The 25496-nt window shown below is 37.1% G+C and overlaps 1 protein-coding gene across 6 annotated transcripts in view; it reads left to right on the forward strand.

Annotated features, from left to right (window-relative positions):
• The window catches only part of NIN (ninein), a 229254-nt gene that overhangs the window by 102370 nt on the left and 101388 nt on the right, over positions 1-25496 (forward strand). For 5 of the 6 annotated variants that reach the window (XM_036734513.1, XM_036734512.1, XM_036734515.1 and 2 more), the window contains 4 exons: positions 17414-17550; positions 17901-18041; positions 18520-18694; positions 24137-24247. In XM_036734513.1, the coding sequence (XP_036590408.1) occupies positions 17414-17550; positions 17901-18041; positions 18520-18694; positions 24137-24247 (564 nt within the window). The remainder of the gene's footprint in view (positions 1-17413; positions 17551-17900; positions 18042-18519; positions 18695-24136; positions 24248-25496) is intronic. The other variant, XM_036734514.1, reaches the window with a different exon arrangement.

A 25496-nucleotide genomic window follows, 5' to 3' on the forward strand; every position in this document is an offset into this window, starting at 1 on the left:
TAATTTGTTTAATAATTATCTAGCAGTTATTTATTAAGTGCCTTGTATGTACAAAGTACTGTACTAGACACTGAGTATATAAAAATGAAAAATAGTTATTGCCTTCAAGCAGTTGACAGTTTCATGTAGAAGGATAAAAAAAAGTGTATAAATAAGTATGATACAGGCTAGAATTGCTAAAGACTAAGATGAGATCCAAATAAAGTGTGATATGAAATTTGAATAAAGAGAAATCTCTTTCATCTAGGTAGAGGAGCCAGGGAAGCTTTCATGGAACCAGAGGCACCCAAGGTGTACTTAAAAGAAGAGAAGGATTTCAACAGTAGAGTAATTTAGTATATTTCAGGTATTGGGTACAACATGTGCAAATGTATAGACAGAAAAGATTTTAGGGAAAGATTAGTACTATTAGTCAAGTTTGTCATAAACATAGAACATGTGGAGGGATAGTATAGGCAGAGGGACTGGACTTATGTCTTCATTAGTATGGGAAACTCCAAGGGAAGGAAACTACCATGGCCAATCCTTTTCTGTAGTGTTTATATTCTTAGATGCCTTAGAGCACTAAATGGTTATGTACTTGTGCATGGTCATGTATTCACTTTGTATCAGAAGTGAGACTTAAACTAAAATATTCTTGCTTTTTTTTAAATTTATTTTTAACTTTTGGTTTACAACACTTAGTTCCACAAGTTTTTGAGTGCAAATTTTCTCCCCCTCCTCCTCCCCCTTGCCCTCAAAGACAGCATGTAATCTGATATAGGTTCTACATATACCTTCACGTTAAACTTATTTGCACAATAGTCAAGTGGTAAAGAAGAATTATAACCAATGGAATGAATCATGAGAAAGAAGAAACAAAACCAAAAAAGAAGGGAAAAAAAAGAGCAAATAGTTTGCCTCAATCTGCATTCAGACTCCATAATTCTTTTTCTGGATGTGGATAGTTTGTTCCATCATGAGTCTTTTGGAGCTGTCTTGAACCTTGTATTGCTGAGAAGAGCCAATTCTATTAAAGTTAGTCATTACAGATACCATGTGTCTGTAATTGTGTATAATATTCTCTTCGTTCTGCTCCCTTCACTCAGCATCAGATCACATAACTCTTTCCAGGTTATCATGAAGTCAGTCTGCTCCTCATTTCTTTATAGCACAATGGTATTCCATTGCATTCATATACCACAACTGGTTTAGCCATTCCCCAATTGATATGCATCCCCTTGATTTCCAGTTCTTTGCCACCACAAAAAGAGCTGCTATTAATATTTTTGTATATGTAGGTCCATTTCCCACTTGTGTGATCTCTTTGGGATACAGCCCTAGAAGTGGTATTGCTGGGTCAAAGGGTATGCATATTTTTATAGCCCTTTGAACATAGTTCCAAATTGCTCTCCAGAATGGCTGGATCAGTTCACAACTCCACCAACAATGTAACAGTATTTCTATTTTCCCACCTCTTCTCCAGCATTTATCATTTTCCTAATCTTCTTGGTTTTGAGGCCAGTTTTCTGTTATTCAGCACTGCCTCTTCAAAATAAGAATGAAAAGGTAAGTTGAAACTACATTGTAGAGTGCTGGGCTTTAACATTTATCGTGGAAGCAAAAAGGAGTCAAGCCTTTAAAATATTCAAGTAACATGATCAAGCTTGCACTTTAGCAAAATTATTTTGAAAACTGTATGAAGAATGAATTGGAAGGAGAAAACTAAAGATAGAGCTCAAAATAATGTAAGACACTTTTTATATGCTTAAGCATTATATAAATGTCATTTGTTATAGTGAGGAAGGTATTTCAACAATGCAGATGAGCTATAAAGAAGAACTAAACTAGCACAGTGGCGGCAGTTTGAGTATACAGGGAAAAGATGAAAGAGTTATTGCCAAGGTAAATGCTATATCTAAAACTTAGCAAATATTTGGATATTAGGAGTGAATGACAGGGAGGAAGCAAAAGTTACTGGAATTTTTGAGGTGATATAATCAACAAAAATAGAGGAGTTTGTAAGAGAGTCAAGTTTTGGGGGAAATATTATGGGTTCATTAACTTCCATGACTGATTATTTCCTTCGAAGGTTTAGAGGTAAGTGGTTTCTGTCTGTTTTCTTTCTAAGGGAGCTTGAGTTAATACACTCTGTTGCTGAATGATTCCAATACAACATACCTTCTAGGACAATAATTAGCAAATTATGGATAAGAATACTTTTTGTTGTTGAGTCTTCTAATTTCTGGTTAGTAAATTCTAAGATGTTTTGCATAGTGGTTATTTATATTAGCACAGTTTCATATGACCAACAAGATAGGGAAGAAGACACTTTCTCTGATCCTTATAACTTTACAAACCTCTCCAAATAGGAATTTATAAAGCAATTTCAGCTTTTTTCACATTCTAAGACACCAAGAATCCCATCAAGGCAAAAACCCAGTGAACTAATTGCAGGGAATGCTAATCCTTTACCCTTAATTTGCTCATTTAGTACCTTCTCCTTCACTGGCCACCATACTCCAGCAGGGCTGCGCTAGCTGACACATAGGTTTACATTATAACTAATTTGCCTTCCCCCATCTTTCCTTTACCATGGAAAGTGAAAAGCTTACTCTGGCTGCAGTCGTAACATGGGAGCCTTCTATACTGCAACAATGAGGATCAGAGGAACCAGAGCAGGACACCAGCAAATGTGTGGTACTCCCGTAAGCCTGAGGGAAAGTGGGCTGGCTTTCATACAGGGTCAGATCTGTCACCCTAGATACCACTCAGAGCAGGAACTGAGGCCAGTGAATTGCCCAGCAGGGGAGGAGGCTGAGAGAGCTTTAGGATCTAGTCTTTAGGGAAGCCAACATCAAAGGAGAAGTCAGAAAGTGAACAGGAAAAAGACTAAAACTATCAAAGATTTCAGGAGGTATAAAACTCAATTTAACATAAGTAGATAAAACAGAGAAAATAATGTATTGCTAATAGAAGGGAATAGGGCTTCCAGACCAACAAAATGAGTCCAAATATCTGTGAATAAATTTTGCAAGAAAAAGGAAAATGAATCAACATTGATAAAGAAGATAACATTGTGCACTCCAAAGAGAGCCTGGAACCATAGCAGCATGTTCCCAAAGGATTTAAGAGAAAATATTAGTTGTTAAAGCAGAATTTATGGCCTTCATAGTAGAAATACATAGCAGAATAGTAAAACTTCAAACCACAGTAGGACACCTCACCAAAGAAAAAAAAAGAATTACTGATTGGAAATGCAAATACACAGAAGTGAAGGAAAAACCTGGAACGAGAGAAGCAAAAATACCATAATGATGTAAGAGAAAACATGATCTTTACACAAGCAAAACATATTGTGCTCTAAGACAACCTAAAGATTGTAGGTCTTTTGGAAGCACATAAAAAAATCAAATAAACTTGAATACCACAATGCAAGAAATATAAGAAAACTGCCCAGAACTTTTAAACACAGAAACAAAGTGGCAATCAAAAGAATCCAATGAACTCTTCCAGAAAAGAGAAGGAAAAAAAAACCAACCTATGCCTCAAACTAAGAAATGTGGTGGCTAAATTTTACAATTTCAATGACAACAAATCCTGCAAGGATCCTGGACAAAGAACCTCAAATACAAAGGAATGGATATTTGGATAGCACAAGCCTATTCTGTATCTACTAGACACTGCAGGAAGGAATTTAAACATTTGTTCAAAAGATCACAAGAAGAAACCCAAGATAATATATTCCACTAACCTAAGTCTAACTATTAATGAAAAAAAACCAAGATATTAAAAAAGGGGGCTTTCCATTCATTCCCACAAAGAAAACCCTAACTGAAGAAATTGTTTGCAAACTCCCCAGACAACAGAAATACCAGTAGAGTAAAGAAATACAGGAACCAAGGAAGGCACTGATAAGAAAACAAATTAGCTTAGAAAAAGAGAAAGAAAAACTAAAAAGGTCAACATACCCATGGAGTGAGTAATAATATTAATAACAAAATAACAATAGAAAGATCATTAAGAGATTGACTTCTAAAAGTATACAAAGAAACAAAGCTGAAGGTAGAAATACTTTTAGTTGAGAAACAGATCCTAAACTTCATAGACTAAATATTAAACCATCTACAGGTGAATAATTCTTTTTTTGTGAAAATGCATTGCAGAATAGGGAGACACATAAAAATGGAAAGGGGAGGAAAAATAGAAGAATATGTAATGTACCCTAATAGTCTAAGGGTTAACAATGAAGGGGAAATAATTCTTGTGATCTCTCAGGAAGAAGACATAAGGGAAAATGGGTGAGGAAGCAAAGAGGGACTAAAACAGGGGGAAGGAAATGGGCAGATCTTGTTTCAGTGGCAGGAGATGATCACACTAAAAAAAATGCTCCCATGGGGAAATAAAAAATTCCACAAATGGAGATGGGGACATTACAGTGGGATTTGGTGTTCAAAGAGAGAGCACTCATCCTGCTGCAGAAGAAAGAGAATAAATGGTCTTGGGTGCAATTGGTAACCCTAAAAGTGGGAGGGCATTAGCCTCAAAAAGAGATTTCATGGCAAATATGGGAAAAAATAGCCATGGAGGAGGGTAAAGGGTAGTGATACATTACACAATCAGGGATGGAGGACAATTCTTACCGTGGAGCAGTATTTCAATTACATTTATCACCTGCAGGAATCTGTAGGACATAAGTGAAGAGATATGAGAGAACACCCCCAACCCACCCATTCTGTGAGTTGGGAGATCCACAGGGGTAACACATTACATGTTTTAAACTTTTCCAATGTATTAATTAGTTGTACTAATTTATTCCCCCTCAAAAAATAGTATTTGTTCCACAATATGGTGCAATGGGAGGAAGAAAGATACTTGGGATAATTATGATGATAGAGGAAACAGAAGATATCAATAAAAACTTATTTTTTAAAAAGGAAAAAAAAGTAGTTCAATGGAATTTAACCCATGGTTCAATATATCAAGAAACATGAATCACTTAGGAAATAACTGAGTATTTGATTAAAAAAAATTTTTTTAGGGGGCAGAGGCGAGAGGCAGAGTAAAACCAGGGACTTGCTCTTCCAAATTCCGCTCCAAATGACATTAAAATAAGGTCTCAAAATGAATTCTGGAGCTGCAGAAGCAACAAAAGGATGGGATGAAACATTTTTTCAGAACAAGACAACTTAGGTCAGCAAGAAAAGTCTGTCTTACTGGGGTGAGAATGGAGCGCAGTCCAGTGTAGGCTGGCCACTGCAGGCAGCACCCTAACAAACAAGCAGCAGGCCTTGGGGGCAACTGAATCAGCATGGTGGCAGCAGTGGTGGCTTCTAGAGTTCTCAGCCCACAGATGGTAAGGCAGTAAGAAAACTGGTCTGAAGGAGATTGCAGGAAATCCTTTGCTGGCACTGGTTACAGGACTCTGTTGCATTGTGAATAATGTGGTTCTGGGTCACAGTCTCAGGCAGGGAGGAGAATTAGCAGCAGTAGAGAGCCTTGTCACAGTTTCAGAGTGGAAAGAGTGCTTGTGGTCACTTATAGACCAGAGCATAGGCCAGGAGAACACTGATCACATCTCTCTTTAGATCATACAATCTTGGAAGAACTAAAACATACAGATTCACAGAACTAGCTCTGAACACAGCAGCATGAAAAACCTGAAGGTTGGGACTGAAGAAAATCCCCTCCATCCCGCGAGCAGAGTCCAACTATAATATAAACTTAAAAGCAAAGAAAAAGGCTGGAAAATGAATGAACACCCCCAAAAAAAAGAAAAAAAAAGAACCTGACTATAGAAAGTTACTATGGTGACAGGGAAGATCAAAACACAGGTTCAGAAGAAAACAGTGAGATCAAAGTAGCTACATGCAAAGTTTCAAAGAAAGATAGGAATTGGTCTCAGGCTCAGAATAGCTCAAAAAGGATTTTCAAAATCAGAGAGAGAGAGGGAAGAAAAATGGGGAAAAGAAATGAAATTGATGCAAGAAAGAGTCAACAGGTTGGCAAAGGAGGCACAAAAAATACCAAAGAAAATAACACCTTAAAAAATAGAATAAGCGTGCAGGAGAGAACAAAAGAAAACTTACAAGGAAGCAAAGAGAAAAAGAACAGTTCTCAACACAACACACAGTATTTATTACATAAGGTTTCTTGAAATGGAGATTTATTGCTATATATTTTGAATCCTCTCTTACATTCTGCTATGCACATGATATGCTTTTCTTATTTTGTTTTTAAGTTTTGATATTTGAGTGTATAATGTTTCTTTTCCTGTTCTTACTATGTATTTAAGTTTAAAATTTTAAAAAAGATAAAAATATTCCAGAATAGGCCAAATAGTAAAAGAGGCACAAAAATTCACTAAAGAGAACTTAAAAAATAGAATTGGCTAAACAGAAAAGGAGGTACAAAAGCTCACTGAAGAAAATCATCCCTTAAAAATTAGAACCGGACCACTGGAAGCTTATGACTCCATGTGATATCAAGAAACAATAAAACAAAATCAAAAGAAAGGAAAAAAAAAGAAAATGTGAAATATCTCATTGGAAAAACAACTGAGCAGGAAAATAGAGCCAGGAGAGGCAATTTAAGAATTATTGGATAACCTAAAAAGCATTATAAAAAAGTCTAAGCATCATCCTTTAATAAATTATCACAGAAAGCTGTTTTGGTGTCATAGAACCAGAAAGTAAAGCAGAAATGGAAAGAATCCACTGATAACCTCCTGAAAGAGATCTCAAAATGAAAACCCTCAGGAATATTTTAGTCAAATTGCAAAGCCTCCAGGTTAAGGAGAAAATATTGCAAGCAGCCAGAAAGAAACAATTCAAAGACCATGGAACCACAGTAAGGATCACACAGGGTTTAGCAGCTTCTACCTTAAGAAGTCAGAGGGCTGGGAACAATACCATTACAGAGGACAAGGGAGCAAAAATTACAACCAAGAATTATCTACCCACCAAACTGAGTAAAATCAGACATTTAATGAAATTGAGTACTTTAAAGCATTCCTGATGAAAAGACCAGAGCTGAATAGAAAATTTGTCATTCAAACACAAGACTCAAGAGAAGCATAAAAAGGTAAACAGGAAAGGGAAATCATAAGGGATTCAGTAAAGCTAAATTATTTACATTCCTACATGGGAGGATAAGACTTGTAACTTCTAAGAAATTTTTTTTTTTTAAATTGAGGCAGTTAGAAAGAGTGTACATAGGCAGATAGCACAGGTGAGATTGACTATGAAGTAGGGGCAGCTAGGTGGCGCAGTGAGTAGAGCACTGGCCCTGGAGTCAGGAGGACCTGAATTCAAATCTGGCCTCAGACACTTGACACATGTACTAGCTGTGTGACCTTGGGCAAGTCACTAAACCCCAATTGCCCTGCCAAAAAGCAAAAAAAGAAAAAGAGACTGACTATGAAGGGAAGATATTTCAAAAATAAAATTAAGGGATGAAAGAGGAATGTATTGGCAGAAAGAGAAAGGGAGAGGTAGAATGGGATAAATTATCTCACAAGAAATAGGTGTGATGCAAAATGGATAATTTTGACTATGTTAAATTGAAAAGTTTTTGTATAAAAAAATTCAGTGCAACAAAGACTATGAGGGAAGCAGAAAATTGGGAAAAAAGTCTTTATAACCAGTGTCTCTTATAAAGGCCTCTTTTATAAAATATACAGGAAACTGAACCAAATTTGTAGGAATACATGCCATTCCCCAATTGAGAAATGGTCAAAGGATATGAAAGGCAGTTTTCAGAGGAAGAAATTAAAGATATCTATAGGCATATGAAAAAATGCTCTAAATCACTATTGATTAGAGAAATGCAAATCAAAACTACATCTCTCCTGTCAGATTGGCTAACATGACAAAACAGGAAAATGATAAATGCAGGAGAGGATGTGGGAAAATTGGAACATTGTTATGTTATTGGTGGAGTTGTGAATTGATCCAGCCATCCTGGAGAGCAATTTGGAACTATGTGCAAAGGGCTATAAAAATGTGCATACCCTTTGACCTAGCAATACCACTTCTAGGGTTGTATCCCAAAGAGATCACAGAAGTGGGAAATGGACCCATATGTACAAAAGTATTTATAGTAGCTCTTTTTGTGTTGGCAGAGAATTGCAAATCAAAGCAGAATCAATTGGGGAATGGCTAAAAAAGTTGTGGTACATGAATGTAATGGAATACTATTATGCAATAATGTGGAACAGATGGACTTCATTATAACCTGGAAAGACTTTTATGAACTGATGCTGAGTGAAGGGAGCAGAAATAGGTGATCATTATACACCATCACAGACACCCAGTATCTGTGAGACTCCTCTCATCAATACAAGGTTCAAAGACAGCTCCAAAAGACTCATGAGGGAAAGAGCTGTGCACATTCAGAGAAAGAATTTTGGAGTCTGAATGAAAATGGAAGCAAACTATTTGCTCTCTTTTTTTCCTTCTTTTTTGGTTTTGTTTCTCCTTTCTCATGATTCATTCCATCAGTTATAAATCTTCTTTACAACTGGACTATTATGTAAATAAGTTCAATGTGAAGGTATATGTAGAACCTACATTGAATTACATGCCATCTTAGGAGGGAGGTGGGAGGAGGGGGAAGGAGAGAAAATTTGGAACCCAAACACTTGTGGAACTGAATGTTGTAAACTAAAAATAAAAAATAAATTTATTAAAAAAAGAAATTAAAAAAAGAAAGAGATGTGAAAGAGCTTTTACAGTGGGAGGGAAAATGGGTGTGGGTGGACATTGCTTAAACCTTACTCTCATTGAAATTGGCTCAAAGAGAGAATAACATCCACACTCAGTTGGATATAAAAATCTATTCTACCTTGGAAGTAAGGGAGGAGAGAGATAAGAGGAGAGGCTGATAGAAGGGAGACTGGATTGGGGGAGGTGGTCAGAAGCATAATGCTGGTGAGAAAGGACGGGATGACAGGAGAGAGAAAGATAAATGAGGGGAAAGTAGAGTGGTAGAAATAAACATTATTCATAATTGTGAATATGAATGGGAAGAACTCACCCATAAAACTGAAGCAGAAGGTAGAGCGGAGTACTAGAATCCTATTTCTTGTTTATAAGAAACACACTTGAAACTGAGAGACATACACAGAGTAAATGTAAGGGGCTGGAGCAGGATGTATTATGCTACAGCTGAAGTAAAAAAAAACCGGGGGTAGCCTACAATCATGATCTCTGATAAATCAAAAGCCAAAACAGATCTAATTAAAAGATATAAGCAAGGAACTACATTTTGCTAAAAGGTAACATTGACAATGAAGTAATATCAGTACTTACAATTAGGCACCAAATGGTATGGCATCCAAATTCTTAAAGAAAAAGTTAAACGTATTACAGGAGGAAATAGGCAGTAAAACCATATTAGTGGGAAACCTCAACTTGCTCCTTTCAGACCTAGATAAATCTAACCAAAAATAAAGAAGCAAATGAATAGAATCTTAGAAAAGTTAGATAAGTTAAACTCTGGAAAAAATTGAATGGGAATATTCTAGGAATTCTAGGAATTCTAGGAATATACTTTTTTCTCAGCAGTACATGCCAATTTTTGTGAAGGCACCCTAAGCATAGAAATCCCACAACCAGATGCAGAAAAGTAGAAATACTAAATGCATTCTTTTCAGATTATAATGCAATGAAATTATATTCAATAAGAGGCAGTAGGAAGAGATTAAAATTATTAGGAGACAGTGAGCTAATTTTAAAGAATGAGAGGATCACAGAACAAATCAAAGAAAAAATCAATAATTTCATTAAAGAGAATGACAATTAGACAGAATACCACAATTTAAGGGTTGAAGCCAAAGCAGTACTTAGGGGGAAATTTATATCTAAAAATGCTTACATCAATAAAATAGAGAAAAAACATCAGTAAATTGGGCATGCAACCAAAAAAAAAAAAGCTTGAAAAGGAATAAATTTACAATCCTCAGCTAAACACCAAATTGGAAATCTTTAAAATCAGGAGAGATTAATAGAATTGCAAATAAGAAAACCATTGAGCTATTAAATAAAATTACTGGTTGGATTTATGAAAAAATAAATAAACCATTGGTTAATTTGATTTTTAAAAAGTAAGAAGGAAAACAAATTGCCAGGATCAAGAATGAAAAAGGTGAATTTACCATCAATGAAGATGAAACTAAGGCAATTGTTAGGTGCTATTTTGCCCAGTTGTAGGCCAGTAAACTTGAAAACCTAAGTGAAATGGCTGAATATTTATGAAAAATTATAAATTTCCCAGATTAACTGAAGAGGAAATATAATCCTTAAATAAGCCTATCTTTTTTTTTGTTTATTTTACTTTTTTTATTATTGCATTAGGCACAGCCAAAGTAGCATTCTGTATTCTACACTACAGAGTTCCATGAGTTCGTCTGGACTTTTAATGACAACTTGCATATTCTACGGCTCTCAATTTATCTACATGTGGATTATCCAATTTTTAGAACATATTTTAGGGTCGTTTTATAAAATTTAATTTATTTACTCAACATATTTATTTTTCAGCATTGGTTTTCACAAGAGTTTGAATTACAAAATTTCTCCCCATTTCTACCCTCCCCCCCTCCAAGATGGCGTATATTCTGGTTGCCCTGTTCCCCAGTCAGCCCTCCCTTCTGTCACCCCACTCCCCTCCCATCCCCTTTTCCCTTCCTTTTTTGTAGGGCAAGCTAAATTTCTACTCCCCATTGCCTGTGTATCTTATTTTCTAGTTGCATGCAAAAAACTTTTTTTTATGTTTTTGAACGTCTGTTTTTAAAAACTTTGAGTTCCAAATTCTCCCCCCTCCTCCCTTCCCACCCACTCTCCCCAAGAAGTCAAGCAATTCAACATAGGCCACATGTGTATCATTATGTATAACCCTTCTACAATGCTCATGTTGTGAAAGACTAACTATATTTTGCTCCTTCCCAACCCATCCCCCTTTATTGAATTTTCTCCCTTGACCCTGTCCCTGTTTGAAAGTGTTTGTTTTTTATTACCTCCACCCCCATCTGCCCTCCCCTCCATCATCCCCCCCTTTTTTTTATCTTCTTCCCTCTTCTTTCCTGTGGGATAAGATACCCAATTGAGTATGTATGGTATTCCCTCCTCAGGCCCAGTCTGTTGAGAGCAAGATTCACCCCCTCACCTGCCCTCTCCCCTCCTCCCACAGAACTGCTTCCTCTTGCCACCTTTATGCGAGGTAATCCACCCCATTCTATCTCTTCCTATCTCCCTCTCTCAATATGTTCCTCTCTCATCCCTTAATTTGATTTTATTTCTTTTAGATATCTTCCCTTCATCTTCAACTTACCCTGTGTGTGTGCACTCTCTCTCTCTCTCTCTCTCTCTCTCTCCCCCTATATATATATATACACATACACATTCACTTATATATATATATATACATATATATATACATATATGCATATTCCCTTCATCTACCCTAATGCTGAGGTTTCATGAATCATACATGTTATCTTTCCATGTAGGAATGTAAACAAAACAGTTCAACTTTAGTAAGTCCCTTGCAATTTCTTTTTCTTGTTCTTTTTCTTGATTACCTTTTCATGCTTCTCTTGATTCTTGTGTTTGAAAGTCAAATTTTCTATTCAGTTCTGGTCTTTTCACTGAGAAAGCTTGAAAGTCCTCTATTTTATTGAAAATCCATATTTTGCCTTGGAGCATGATACTCAGTTTAGCTGGGTAGGTGATTCTTGGTTTTAATCCTAGCTCCATTGACCTCCGGAATATCATATTCCAAGCCCTTCGATCTCTTAATGTAGAAGCTGCCAGATCTTGTGTTATTCTGATTGTGTTTCCACAATACTCAAATTGTTTCTTTCTGTCTGCTTGCAGTATTTTCTCCTTGATCTGGGAGCTCTGGAATTTGGCTACAATATTCCTAGGAGATTTCTTTTTGGGATCTATTTGAGGAGGCGGTCGATGGATTCTTTCAATTTCTATTTTGCCCTGTGGCTCTAGAATATCAGGGCAGTTCTCCTTGATAATTTCTTGAAAGATGATATCTAGGCTCTTTTTTTGATCATGGCTTTCAGGTAGTCCAATAATTTTTAAATTATCTCTCCTGGATCTATTTGCCAGGTCAGTGGTTTTTCCAATGAGATATTTGACATTGTCTTCCATTTTTTCATTCCTTTGATTCTGTTTTATAATCTCTTGATTTCTCATAAACTCACTAGCTTCCACTTGCTCCAATCTAATTTTTTTAATGCATTTATTTTTTTTAATTTAATTTATTTATTTAACATATTTAGTTTTCAGCATTGGTTTTCACAAGAGTTTGAATTACAAATTTTCTCCCCATTTCTACCCTCCCCTCCCCACTCCAAGATGGCATATATTCTGGTTGCCCTGTTCCCCAGTCAGCCCTACTTCTGTCACCCCACTCCCCTCCCATCCCCTTTTCCCTTCCCCTCTTGTAGGGCAAGCTAAATTTCTATTCCCCATTGCCTGTGTATCTTATTTTCTAGTTGCATGCAAAAATCTTTTTTTTGTTTTGTTTTTGAATGTCTATTTTTAAAAACTTCGAGTTCCAAATTCTCCCCCCTCCTCCCTTCCCACCCCCCCCCAAGAAGTCAAGCAATTCAACATAGGCCACATGTGTATCATTATGTATAACCCTTCCACAATACTCATGTTGTGAAAGACTAACTATATTTTGCTCCTTCCCAACCCATCCCCCTTTATTGAATTTTCTCCCTTGACCCTGTCCCCTTTTGAAAGTGTTTGTTTTTGGTTACCTCCACCCCCATCTGTCCTCCCCTCCATCATCCCCCCCTTTTTTATCTTCTTCCCTCTTCTTTCCTGTGGGGTAAGATACCCAATTGGGTATGTATGGTATTCTCTCCTCAGGCCCAATCTGATGAGAGCAAGATTCACTCATTCCCCCCTCTCTTGCCCTCTCCCCTCCTCCCCCAGAACTGCTTCCTCTTGCCACCTTTATGCGAGATAATCCACCCCATTCTATCTCTTCCTATCTCCCTCTCTCAATATGTTCCTCTCTCATCCCTTAATTTGATTTTATTTCTTTTAGATATCTTTCCTTCATCTTCAACTCACCCTGTGTCCACTCTCTCTCTGTCTCTCTCTCTCTCTATATATATATACACATAGATATATACGTACATGCACATTCACATATATATATATATATATATATATATACATACACACACACATAAACATATATACATACATGCATATTCCCTTCAGCTACCCTAGTACTGAGGTCTCATGAATCATACACATCATCTTTCCATGTAGGAATGTAAACAAAACAGTTCAACTTTAGTAAGTCCCTTGCAATTTCTTTTTCTTGTTCTTTTTCTTGATTACCTTTTCATGCTTCTCTTGATTCTTGTGTTTGAAAGTCAAATTTTCTATTCAGTTCTGGTCTTTTCACTGAGAAAGCTTGAAAGTCCTCTATTTTATTGAAAATCCATATTTTGCCTTGGAGCATGATACTCAGTTTAGCTGGGTAGGTGATTCTTGGTTTTAATCCTAGCTCCATTGACCTCCGGAATATCATATTCCAAGCCCTTCGATCTCTTAATGTAGAAGCTGCCAGATCTTGTGTTATTCTGATTGTGTTTCCACAATACTCAAATTGTTTCTTTCTGTCTGCTTGCAGTATTTTCTCCTTGATCTGGGAGCTCTGGAATTTGGCTACAATATTCCTAGAAGATTCCTTTTTGGGATCTATTTGAGGAGGCGGTCGATGGATTCTTTCAATTTCTATTTTGCCCTGTGGCTCTAGAATATCAGGGCAGTTCTCCTTGATAATTTCTTGAAAGATGATATGTAGGCTCTTTTTTTGATCATGGCTTTCAGGTAGTCCAATAATTTTTAAATTATCTCTCCTGGATCTATTTTCCAGGTCAGTGGTTGTTCCAGTGAGATATTTCACATTGTCTTCCATTTTTTCATTCCTTTGATTCTGTTTTATAATCTCTTGATTTCTCATAAAGTCACTAGCTTCCACTTGCTCCAATCTAATTTTTAAAGTACTATTTTCTTCAGTGGTCTTTTGGACCGCCTTTTCCATTTGGCTAATTCTGCCTTTCAAGGCATTGTTCTCCTCATTGGCTTTTTGGAGCTCTTTTGCCATTTGAGTTAGTCTATTTTTTAAGGTGTTGTTTGCTTCAGTGTATTTTTCAGTATGTTTTTGGGTCTCCTTTAGCAAGTCATTGACTTGTTTTTCATGGTTTTCTTGCATCATTCTCATTTCTCTTCCCAATTTTTCCTCTACTTCTCTAACTTGCTTTTCCAAATTTTTTTTGAGCTCTTCCATGGCCTGAGACCAGTTCATGCTTTTCTTGGAGGCTTTTGATGTAGGCTCTTTGACTTTGTTGACTTCTTCAGGCTGTATGTTTTGGTCTTCTTTGTCACCAAAGAAAGAATCCAAAGTCTGAGACTGAATCTGACTGTGTTTTCGCTGCCTGGCCATATTCCCAACCAACTAACTTGATCCTTGAGTTTTTCAACAGGGTATGACTGCTTGTAGACTAAAGAGTTCTATGTTCCATGTTTGGGGGGGATGTGCTAGCTCTGCCACACCAGCACTGCTCCTTCCCCAAGAACCTCCAACCTGGACTGGGCTTAGATCTTCAGCAGGCTGTGCACTCCTGCTCTGATCCACCACTTAATTCCTCCCATGAGGTGGGCCTGGGGCCGGAAGCAATAACAGCTCTAGCTGCCCCACCTCCACTGCCCCTGGGGCTGGAAGCTGAACGGCAAACTCTTTCCACTCCCGCAGCTTTTCCCACTAACCTTTTTTGCTGTCTTTGGTGTTTGTGGGTTCAGAAGTCTGGTAATTGCCGCAGCTGACTGATTCAGGGTGCTAGGGCCCGCTCAGCCTGGTTCCTGCTCTGGTTGGTGTGCGGGACGCTGGGCTCTGCTCCGCTCCCAGCTCCCAGCTCCATGTGGGATAGACCTCACCCGGAGACCATCCAGGCTGTCCTGGGCTGGAACCCTGCTTCCCTCTGCTGTTTTGTGGGTTCTGCAGTTCTAGAATTGGTTCCGAGCCATTTTTTATAGGTTTTTGGAGTGACTCAGCAGGGAGGTTACGCTAGTCCCAGCTTTCCAGCTGCCGTCTTGGCTCCGCCCAAATAACCCTATCTTAGAAAAGAAATTGAACAGGCCATCAATGACCTCCATAAGAAAAAAAATCCCTAAGACTAGATGGATTTACAAGTGAATTCTACCATACATTTAAAGAATTAATTCTAACACCATATAAAGTATTTGGAAAAGTTGGTAAGGGGGTTTTATCAAATTCCTTGTATGACACAAATATGGTGCTGATACCTAAACCAGGAAGAACTAAGTCAGAGGCAAGAAAACTATAGACCAACTTTCCTAATGAATATTCATGTAAAAACTTTAAATAAAATGCTAGCAAGGAGATTACAGCAATATATCAGAAGGCTCCTCCGTACACTATGAACAGGTGGGATTTATACCAGGAATGCAGGTTAGTTCAATGTTAGGAATACTATCAGCATAATTGACTCTGTTAATAAGAAAACCAGTGGAAATCATATTATCTCAATAGAGGGAGAAAATTTTGAGATACAGCTTTTTTATCTAGTAAATTTTACCATTTATTTTTTAATTTAATATTTTATTTTTCCCCAATTACACATAAAAACAATTTTCAATCTCCATTTCAAAAATTGAATTCCATGCAATTTGATATAGGTTGTGTATGTATAATCATGTAAAATATATTTCAATATTATTCATGTTGTAAAAGAAAATATAAACCAAAATAAAAACCCAAGAAAAATGAAGTTAAAAAAAGTATGCTAAGCTCTGTATTCAGACAGCATCAGTTCTTTCTCTGGGGATGGACAGTATTTTTCATAGTAAGTCCTACAAAGTTGTCTTGTATCATTGTATTGCTGAGAATAGCTAAGTCATTCATGGTTGATCATCTTACAAATACTGCTGTTACTGTGTATAATATTCTCCTGGTTCCTCTTATTCTCTTTCTATCAGTATATGTAAGTCTCTCCAGGTTTTTCTGAGAGCATCTAGCTCATTATTTCTTATATCACAATAGCATTCCTTCATGGTCATCCCACAAATTGTTCAGCCATTCCCCCAATTGATGGGCATCCCCTCAATTTCCAATTCTTTACCACCAGAAAAAAAATTCTTTGGGCATATTTGGGCATAATTCCAAATTCTCTACATAATGGTTGAATCACTTCACAATTCCACCAACTATTCCATTCTACTAGCATCAATTTTCCCATATCTTTTCCAACATTTGTCATTCTCTTTTTATGTCTTATTAACCAATCTAAGAGGTATGAGGTAGTCCCTCAATACTGTTTTAATTTGCATTTCTCCTATCAATAATGATTTAGAGCATTTTTTTCATATGGCTATGGATAGCTTTGATTACTTCATCTGAAAACTGGCTTTTCATATTTTTTTTGTCATTTCTCAACTGGGGAATGGCTTTTATTTTTATAAATTTGACTCATTACTCTATATATTTGAGAGATGAGGCCTTTATCAGAGAAATTTGCTTCAAAAAATTTTTCACAGTTATGTTTGCTAACTGTATTTACCTCCATCCTATTTCCCCCTATTTATTCTATTCTCTCCTTTCACCCTGTCCTTCCTCAAAAGTGTTTTGCTTCTGACTCTTGCCTTCCTCAGTTTACCATTTCTTCTATGAGCAGCCCCCCTTTCTTATCCTTTTCCACTCCTACTTTCCTGTAGGGTAGGATAGATTCCTCTACCCAATTGGGTGTGTATGTTATTCCCTCTTTGAGCCAGTTCTGATGAGAGTAACGTTCAAGCATTCCTTGCCACCCACTCCATCTTCCCTTCCACTATAATAGCTTTTTTCCTCTTTTATGTGAGATAATTTACCACATTCTCCTTCTGTTTCCTTTTCTCCCAGTGCAATTCGCTTTCTCACACCTTAATTTTATTTTTAAAGATATCATCCCATCATATTCAACTCATACCTGTGAAAAGGCATGACAGAGGGTGAAGGTATAAATTGACTTTGGTAGGATGATATCCCCCAAAAATAAAATTAAGGGGCAAGCAAGAGAATTGCACTAGGAGAAGAGGGAAGGGAGAGCTAGAATGGAGTAAATTATTTCACATGAAGAGGAATGAAAGACCTATTACAGTGGAAGGAAACGTGGGGGTGAGGCATAGATATATACTCACAAAAATGAATGACTAATAAATTTGCTAAGGTTTCTTTCATGTTTGTGGTGCTTTTTAATATTCTAGTCATTAAAGAAGTATAATCACCAATGTGCAAACCAAAAATTTGACTCTTAAAATTTGTGTAAACTTTTTTCCTTTTACTCTCTAGAGAAAAGATCATTTACCTCAACTGATGATATTTTACTGATCTCTAGGCCTTGGATTTCAGCCTTGATGGAAGCATCAACTTAATGGAATTGACCTTGGCATTAGAAAATGAGCTTTTAATCACCAAAAATGGCATGCACCAGGCAGTCCTGGCCAGCTTCAAGACTGAGATCAGGCATTTGTTGTGAGTTGATCAAAAATCTGTCCCTCCTACTTTGTCCTTCAATTCTTACCTAGTAATTTGTTCAGGTAACAATTACATGGCATCTTCCATTCAGTGTACAAATATGGCAGCTCTTTGGTTGGGTATCCCTTATGTACTAACATGCTTTGAAGTATACGCAGATGGAGTCTTTTCTTTTTGTTGTAAATAAAATTCTGAAATATTCTTACTGATGACTTTTTGTTATCAAAACAAGCAAGTATATGAGGTCATTGAGATAAGGAATTTGGGATTGGGAAATTGTAAATGCTATTGGGTTAGGGAATTCGCCAAAAAGTGGTTTAACTTTAACACAGTTTGTTTTGCTCCAGGGAGCAAATTGACCAAGTAGCCAGAGAAAAAGAGAAGTTGCAGTCAGATATTGAAAAAGCTGAAAAACTAAAGTCTTTATTGGCCTCTGAAGTGGATGACCACCACGCTGCCATAGAACGCCAATATGAATATAACCTCAGGTAAGACTAATAGTAGCCTGGAAGCTCATTCACCTACCCCTTCATCAGGAGACATTGGTTGTATTGGTAAACAAACCATAGAGAACTGCTGCCTAATTATCTGAATAAAGTAGGATATATTGTTTGCCATTGTAATGGTTTATGTGACTGTCTAAAGCAGCGGTGGGGAACCTGGTACCTGGAGGGCACATGTAGCCTTCTAGGTCCTTGGGCACCGCCTTTAAACTGAGTCCAAGTTTTACAGAACAAATCCTTTTTATTAAGGGGAGTTGTTCTGTGAAATTTGAATTCAGTCAAAGGGCCATGTGTGGCCTCGAGGCCACAGGTACCCCACCCCTGGTCTAAAGGAAAGCAAGGAGATTAAATGATTTATTTCAAGGTCCTTTTCATCCCTTTGATTTTACCTTTTACATTTATATGATTTTAAGCTGATGATACAAACGTTTGAAAGCAGCTTATTGTTCACTCCTACATACAGGAAACTGGAGGAAGTATACAAGGAAAAGATAACATCCTTCAAAAATGATAACCAAAAGGAGAGAGAGCAGATCTTGCAGCAGGCAGGCAAACAGCATTTGGAACTGGAACAGGAAATTGAAAAGGTGAAAACTGAAGAGAACTACATTCGGGACCGCCTTACCTTCTCTTTAAAGGTAACAAACCAAACTAATAGCCAACATTTAGGTAGTGCTTTGAGGTTAACAAAATATGTATTTTATCCAATCTTGTGAGGTAGGTACTATTATTACCTTAATTTTACAGATGATGGGGCAGCTAGGTGGCGCAGTCAGTAGAGCACCGGCCCTAGAGTCAGGAGGACCTGGGTTCAAATCCGGCCTCAGACACTTGACACATGTACTAGCTGTGTGACCTTGGGCAAGTCACTTAACCCCAATTGCCCTGCCAAAAAAAAAAGCAAAAAAAAAAAAATTTTACAGATGAGGAAACTAAGGATGAGAAAGGTCAAATGATTTACCTAGGTTTAGTCATACAGTATGAGTCAAGATTCCAATTCAGGTCTTATGACTCCTAGATTCTATCCAGTGGATCACTTAGTTTCCTATCATAATATAAAATCAATTCTTCTCTCCTAGTTATGAGTTATAGATACTTTTTGGAGAACGCTTTAAAAAAAATACAATCTCTTGCTCTCTTTCTATATCACCTGCATTTCCCAGTGTTCCTTTCCCCTTAGAAAGAGAAATCCTTCATCTTAAAGAATAAAAAGGGGGCAGAGAGAGAACAGTATAGTTGAACTAAGCAACATACCAAAAATCTGACTTATGCAGTGTTCCATACCCATAATGCCCCAGCTCTACAGGGAAGGAAGTGCCTAGTAGAAGACATTTAATCTGGAAGGGAATAACTTTAGATTGGTATCAGTCCTGGTTATTTTTAGTTGTTGCATGAGATCTAGTGATCTCTTTTTAGGCTTGAATTGTAGAGCCATGACTTATAGGTGGCAGAGTAACCTGTTTAGATCTTGGTTCTACCTATACTTAGCATTCTGCTTTTGTCTTCTCTCTCCCATCATAGTTCTTAGATGAAACATCTAGTTAATTCACCGACCCGTCCTTGTAGACTGGTACATTTTGAATACTGGGTTCTGATAGAACCTCTGAATCATACTGTGTGACTTTGGGCAAATCCCTTCTTCTCTCATTGGCTTAGGCATCTCACTAAGGTCAGAAGTTGTAGAGGAGGTGCCTGCCTATGTTGGCAGAGGGAAATTTTCTCATTCAGAGTTCTCCATGTCAGTGAAATCAAATGTCCTGTATCTATCCCTGACCAATATCTTGAAAGCTTGGATTTTTATAAAGTATTTGAAGTGCATTGGTTTTCTTTTTATATTCCAATGCAGGGCTATGAACCAGAATGAATTTAAAATATATTAGAAGTAAATGCATTTTATTTACCAATGTACTTTGAAAATAACAGACATTCTATACCTTTAGCTGCAAAGATTAGAATACATAACATTAGTTACAATTATAATAGTAACAAAATCATATTATTACTCTCTTATTCTCTATTGCTTGACTAGTGTTTTCAGGTGTAACAAAGCAAGCTGATTTTTGCCAGTATTTTTTTTTTGCCTCCAGTGAAGGTGTTTTGGGATTTTATAGGTCATATATATTTTCAACCAGACAGTACACAAATGAATTAGCTTAACAAAGTTCTGTTTGATCTATAGAATCTCGCTTGTCGTGGCCAACATTCATGAACACCGTTGTTTCTTGGCCGCCATTTACTACTACTACTACTGTTAGTGCAGCTACTGCACATAATATTGTTCTTGATTATAATAATAACTCACATTTATACAGCACTTTAAGAATTGCAGGATGCGGGGGGGCAGAGCCAAGATGGCAGCTGGAAAGCAGGGACTTGCGTGAGCTCCCCACCACGTCCCTCTAAAAACCTATAAAAAATGGCTCTGAACAAATTCTAGAACTGCAGAACCCACAAAGAGCAGAGGGAAGCAGGGATCCAGCCCAGGACAGCCTGGATGGTCACTGGATGAGGTCTGTCGTGCACGGAGCGGAGGGGAGCGGAGCTCAGTGTGGGTGGTGGCAGGACCAACCAGACAGGGAGCTGGGCAGAACAGGCCCTAGTGCCCTGAATCACTGAGCTGTGGCAGTTACCAGACTTCTCAACCCACAAACACCAAAGACAACAGAGAAGGTTAGTGGGAAAAGCTGCAGGGGTCAGAGCTCATGATTCGGCCACTACCCCAGGGGCAGTGGGGGAGGTGCTGCTACAGAACTACTGCTGCAGTTACTTCCAGCCCCAGGCAAATGTGGTGGGAGGAATTAAGTGTTGGATCAGAGCAGGAGTGCAGAGCCTGCTTAAGATTTGCATCAGGTCCAGGTTAGTGGTTCTTGAGGAAGGAGGAGTGCTGGTGTGGCAGAGCTGGCTGTATAGAAATAGCTCTGAAATCAACAGCGCATCCCCTCAAGCTTGGAACAAAGTACTCTTTGCTCTACAAGCAGTCATACCCCGAGAAAAAACTCAAGGGTCAAGTAAGTTGACTGGGAACATGGCCAGGCAGCGAAAACTCACCCAGATTCAGTCTCAGACTTTGGAATCTTTCTTTGGTGACAAAGAAGACCAAAACATACAGCCTGAAGAAGTCAACAAAGTCAAAGAGCCTACATCAAAAGCCTCCAAGAAAAGCATGAACTGGTCTCAGGCCATGGAAGAGCTCAAAAAAAATTTGGAAAAGCAAGTTAGAGAAGTAGAGGAAAAATTGGGAAGAGAAATGAGAATGATGCAAGAAAACCATGAAAAACAAGTCAATGACTTGCTAAAGGAGACCCAAAAACATACTGAAAAAAATATTGAAGAAAACAACACCTTAAAAAATAGACTTACTCAAATGGCAAAAGAACTCCAAAAAGCCAATGAGGAGAAGAATGCCTTGAAAGGCAGAATTACCCAAATGGAAAAGGAAGTCCAAAAGACCACTGAAGAAAATACTACTGTAAAAATTAGATTGGAGCAAGTGGAAGCTAGTGACTTTATGAGAAATCAAGATATTATAAAACAGAACCAAAGGAAAGAAAAAGTGGAAGACAATGTGAAATATCTCATTGGAAAAACCACTGACCTAGAAAATAGATCCAGGAGAGAGAATTTAAAAATTATTGGACTACCTGAAAGCCATGATGAGGAAAAGAGCCTAGATATCATCTTTCAAGAAATTATCAAGGAGAACTGCCCTGATATTCTAGAGCCAGAGAGTAAAATGGAAATTGAAAGAATCCATCGATCACCTCCTCAAATAGATCCCAAAAAGAAATCTCCCAGGAATATTGTCGCCAAATTCCAGAGCTCCCAGATCAAGGAGAAAATACTGCAAGCAGCCAGAAAGAAACAATTTGAGTATTGTGGAAAAACAATTGGGATAACACGGGATCTGGCAGCTTCCACATTAAGGGACCGAAGGGCTTGAAATATGATATTCTGGAGCTAGGATTAAAACCAAGAATCACCTACCCAGCAAAACTGAGTGTCATGTTCCAAGGCAAAATATGGATTTTCAGTAAAAATAGAGGACTTTCAAGCTTTCTCAGTGAAAAGAACAGAGCTGAATAGAAAATTTGACTTTCAAACACAAGAATGAAGAGAAGCATGAAAAGGTAAACAAGAAAGAGAAATTGCAAGGGATTTACTAAAGTTGAACTGTTTTGTTTACATTCCTACATGGAAAGATGATGTGTATGACTCATGAGACCTCAGTATCATAGTAGCTGAAAGGAATATGCATATATATATATGTGTACATATATATATATATACATATTTGTATATCTATGTATGTATATATGTAGGTATAGACAGAGGGCACAGGGTGAGTTGAATGTGAAGGGATGATATCTAAAAAAAAAATCAAATTAAGGGATAAGAGAGGAATATATTGAGAGAGGGAGAAAGGGATAGAATGGGGTAAATTATCTCGCATAAAAGTGGCAAGAAAAAGCGGTTGTCTAGGAAGGGAAGAGGGGGCAGGTGAGGAGGAATGAGTAAATCTTGTTCTCATCGAATTTGACCTGAGGAGGGAATACCATACACACTCAATTGTGTGTCTTACCCCACAGGAAAGAAGGAGGAAGAAGATAAAAAAAAAAGAGGGGATGAAAAAAGGGAGGGCAGACAGGGGGAGGAGGTAATCAAAAACAAACACTTTTGAAAAGGGACAGGGTCAAGGCAGAAAATTCAATAAAAGGGGATAGGTTAGGAAGGAGCAAAACATAGTTAATCTTTCACAACATGAGTATTGTGGAAGGGTTTTCCATAATGATTTACTTGTGGCTTATGTTGAATTGCTTGCCTTCTTAGGGAGGATTGGCGGGGAGGGAAGAGGTGAGAGAATTTGGAACTCAACGTTTTAAAAACAGACAACAAAAAAAAGTTTTTGCATGCAACTAGGAAATAGGATACACAGGCTATGGGGCATAGAAGTTTATCTTGCCCTACAAGAGAAGAAGGGAAAGGGGGATGGGAGGGGAGTGGGGTGACAGATGGCAGGGTTGACTGGGGAATGGGGCAACCAGAACATACGCCATATTGGAGTGGGGGGAGGGTAGAAATGGGGAGAAAATTTGTAATTCAAACTCTTGTGAAAATCAATGCTGAAAATGTAATTATAATATAATATAAATATATTAAATAAATTAAATTTAAAAAACTGAGAAAAAAAAGAATTAGAGGATGTGTTCTTCATAGACACTCTATGAGTTAAGTAGTACAAATATTATAATCCTCATTTATAGATGAGGAAATTGAACCTCTGATAGGTTAGCTGACTTCCCCTCTCAAACAGCTAGTATAAGTATGTGAGGCAGGATGAGAATACAGGTTTCATGTTTTCTAGTCTAGCATTTTTTTCTTCTGTAATATTATTATCTCTCTAATGTATGGTTTTCATTAGGCCTCCTCTAAATTTATTTTATATTGGGCTTATACATTACACTTATTTTTATAGTTGCTCTATATCAAAGGATCTTAACCTAGGCCTATAAACTTGGTTTTAAAAAATATTTTGATAAATGTATGTAAATAGAATTGATTTTTTTGTAATCCTTTGTATTTTGTTATTTGCATTTAAAAGCATTATTCTGAGGAGGCATCCATAAACTTCACTTCATGAAACACAAAAACATTATATAATCTTGCTCTGGGTAGCACCTGAAGTTCATTATTAGAAAATTGTTTGTTGTTATGTTATCTCTTTTTTAGGGTAGTCAGATATGAGCAACCATGGTGGATCTCAAGAATCCCTTTTATGGATGCCAGATGTGTATTCTGGGTTACCCAAAGATTCTTTGTACACAATTATCTTCCCCTGGCTACCAATCTTTGCTTACTACCATTGTTATCTTTTCTAAAATCAGAAACAAAACAAAAACAAAAAACCCTATTGTGACTAGGTTTTTATCAGATGTTTGAAACCCAGCGTCAGTGGTTATATATACCTTTAGCTCATTTCAAAATGGAAGAAATTCTGTTAATAAACAGTGATTTATATCTTATAGTACATTGTGCACAAGTTAGGGAACCTTTTTATCAATGCGATATTCAATTTTCTCTAGGAAAACAGTCGTTTAGAAAGTGAGCTATTGGAAACTACGGAAAAGCTTGCAGAGTATGAGACTCTGATAAACAATCTGCAGAAGAATTTGGACAATGTACTATCAGAAAAGGTCAGGTACTTGTTTAAGAGTATATGATTTATTCTTTTTTATTTTTTTCCTCAGTTACGTGTAAAAACAATGAACATTTTTAACATTGATTATTTACGTGTAATCATGCCAAAGATATTTCCATATCAGCCATTTTGCAAAAGAAAAGAGACACCTCCTCAAAAAAAAAACCCAATTTAAAAAATTATGCTTTGATCTGCATTCAGACTCTATCATTCTTTCTCTGGAGGTAGACAGCGTTTTTCGTCAAAGTCTTTCATAATTGTCTTGGATCACTGAATTGCTGAGAATAGGTAAGCCATTCATAATTGATCATCATACAATATTTCTGTTACTGTGTACAATGTTCTCTTGGTTCTGTTCACTTTTCATCAGGTCATGAGCCTTCCCAGATTTTTCTGAAAGCATTCTGCTCATCGTTTCTTTCTTTTTTTTTCTCTCTTAATAATATTGAATTTTTTCCAATTACATATCAAGATGGTTTTCAACATTCACTTTTATAAGATTTTGAGTTCCACAATTTTTTCTCTCTCCCTCCCTTTTGTCCTTCTTCCCCAGGATGTAAGCAGTCTGATATAAGTTATATACGTACATCATATTAAACATATTTCCGCATTAGTTGTATTGTGAAAGAAGAATCAGAATTAAGGGAAACAGTTAGGAAAAAGAAGAAGCAAAAAACCAAAAAAGTGAAAATAGTATGCTTTGATCTGCATTCAGACTCTCTGGTTCTTTCTCTTGATGTGAATCTGCTCGTCATTTCTTAAAGCACAGTAGCATTCCATTATAATCATATAACACAACTTGTTCAGCCACTCCTCAGTTGACTGTCATTTCCTCAATTTCTAGTTCTTTGCCACTGCAAAAAGAGCTGCTATAAATACTTTTATACAAATAGGTCTTTTTCCTTTGATCTTTGGGATACAGACCTAATAGTGCTATTGCTAGATCAAAGGCTATGCACAGTTTTGTAGCTCTTTGGACAAAGTTCCAAATTGCTCTTCAGAATGGTTGTGGATTAGTTTACAACTCAATCAACAATGCACTAGTGTCCACATTTTTTTCCACATTCTTTCCAACATTTGTCATTTTCCTTTCCTGTCATATTAGTCAATCTGATAGGTATGAGGTGGTACCTCAGAGTTGTCTTAATTTTCATTTTTCTAATCGATAGTGATTTAGAGCATTTTTTCCATATGGCTATAGATAGTTTTTATTTCTTTGTCTAAAAACTGCTTGTTCACATCCT

This window comes from Trichosurus vulpecula, chromosome 8 (assembly GCF_011100635.1).
Source record: "Trichosurus vulpecula isolate mTriVul1 chromosome 8, mTriVul1.pri, whole genome shotgun sequence".
In the NCBI taxonomy this organism is placed as follows: domain Eukaryota; kingdom Metazoa; phylum Chordata; class Mammalia; order Diprotodontia; family Phalangeridae; genus Trichosurus; species Trichosurus vulpecula.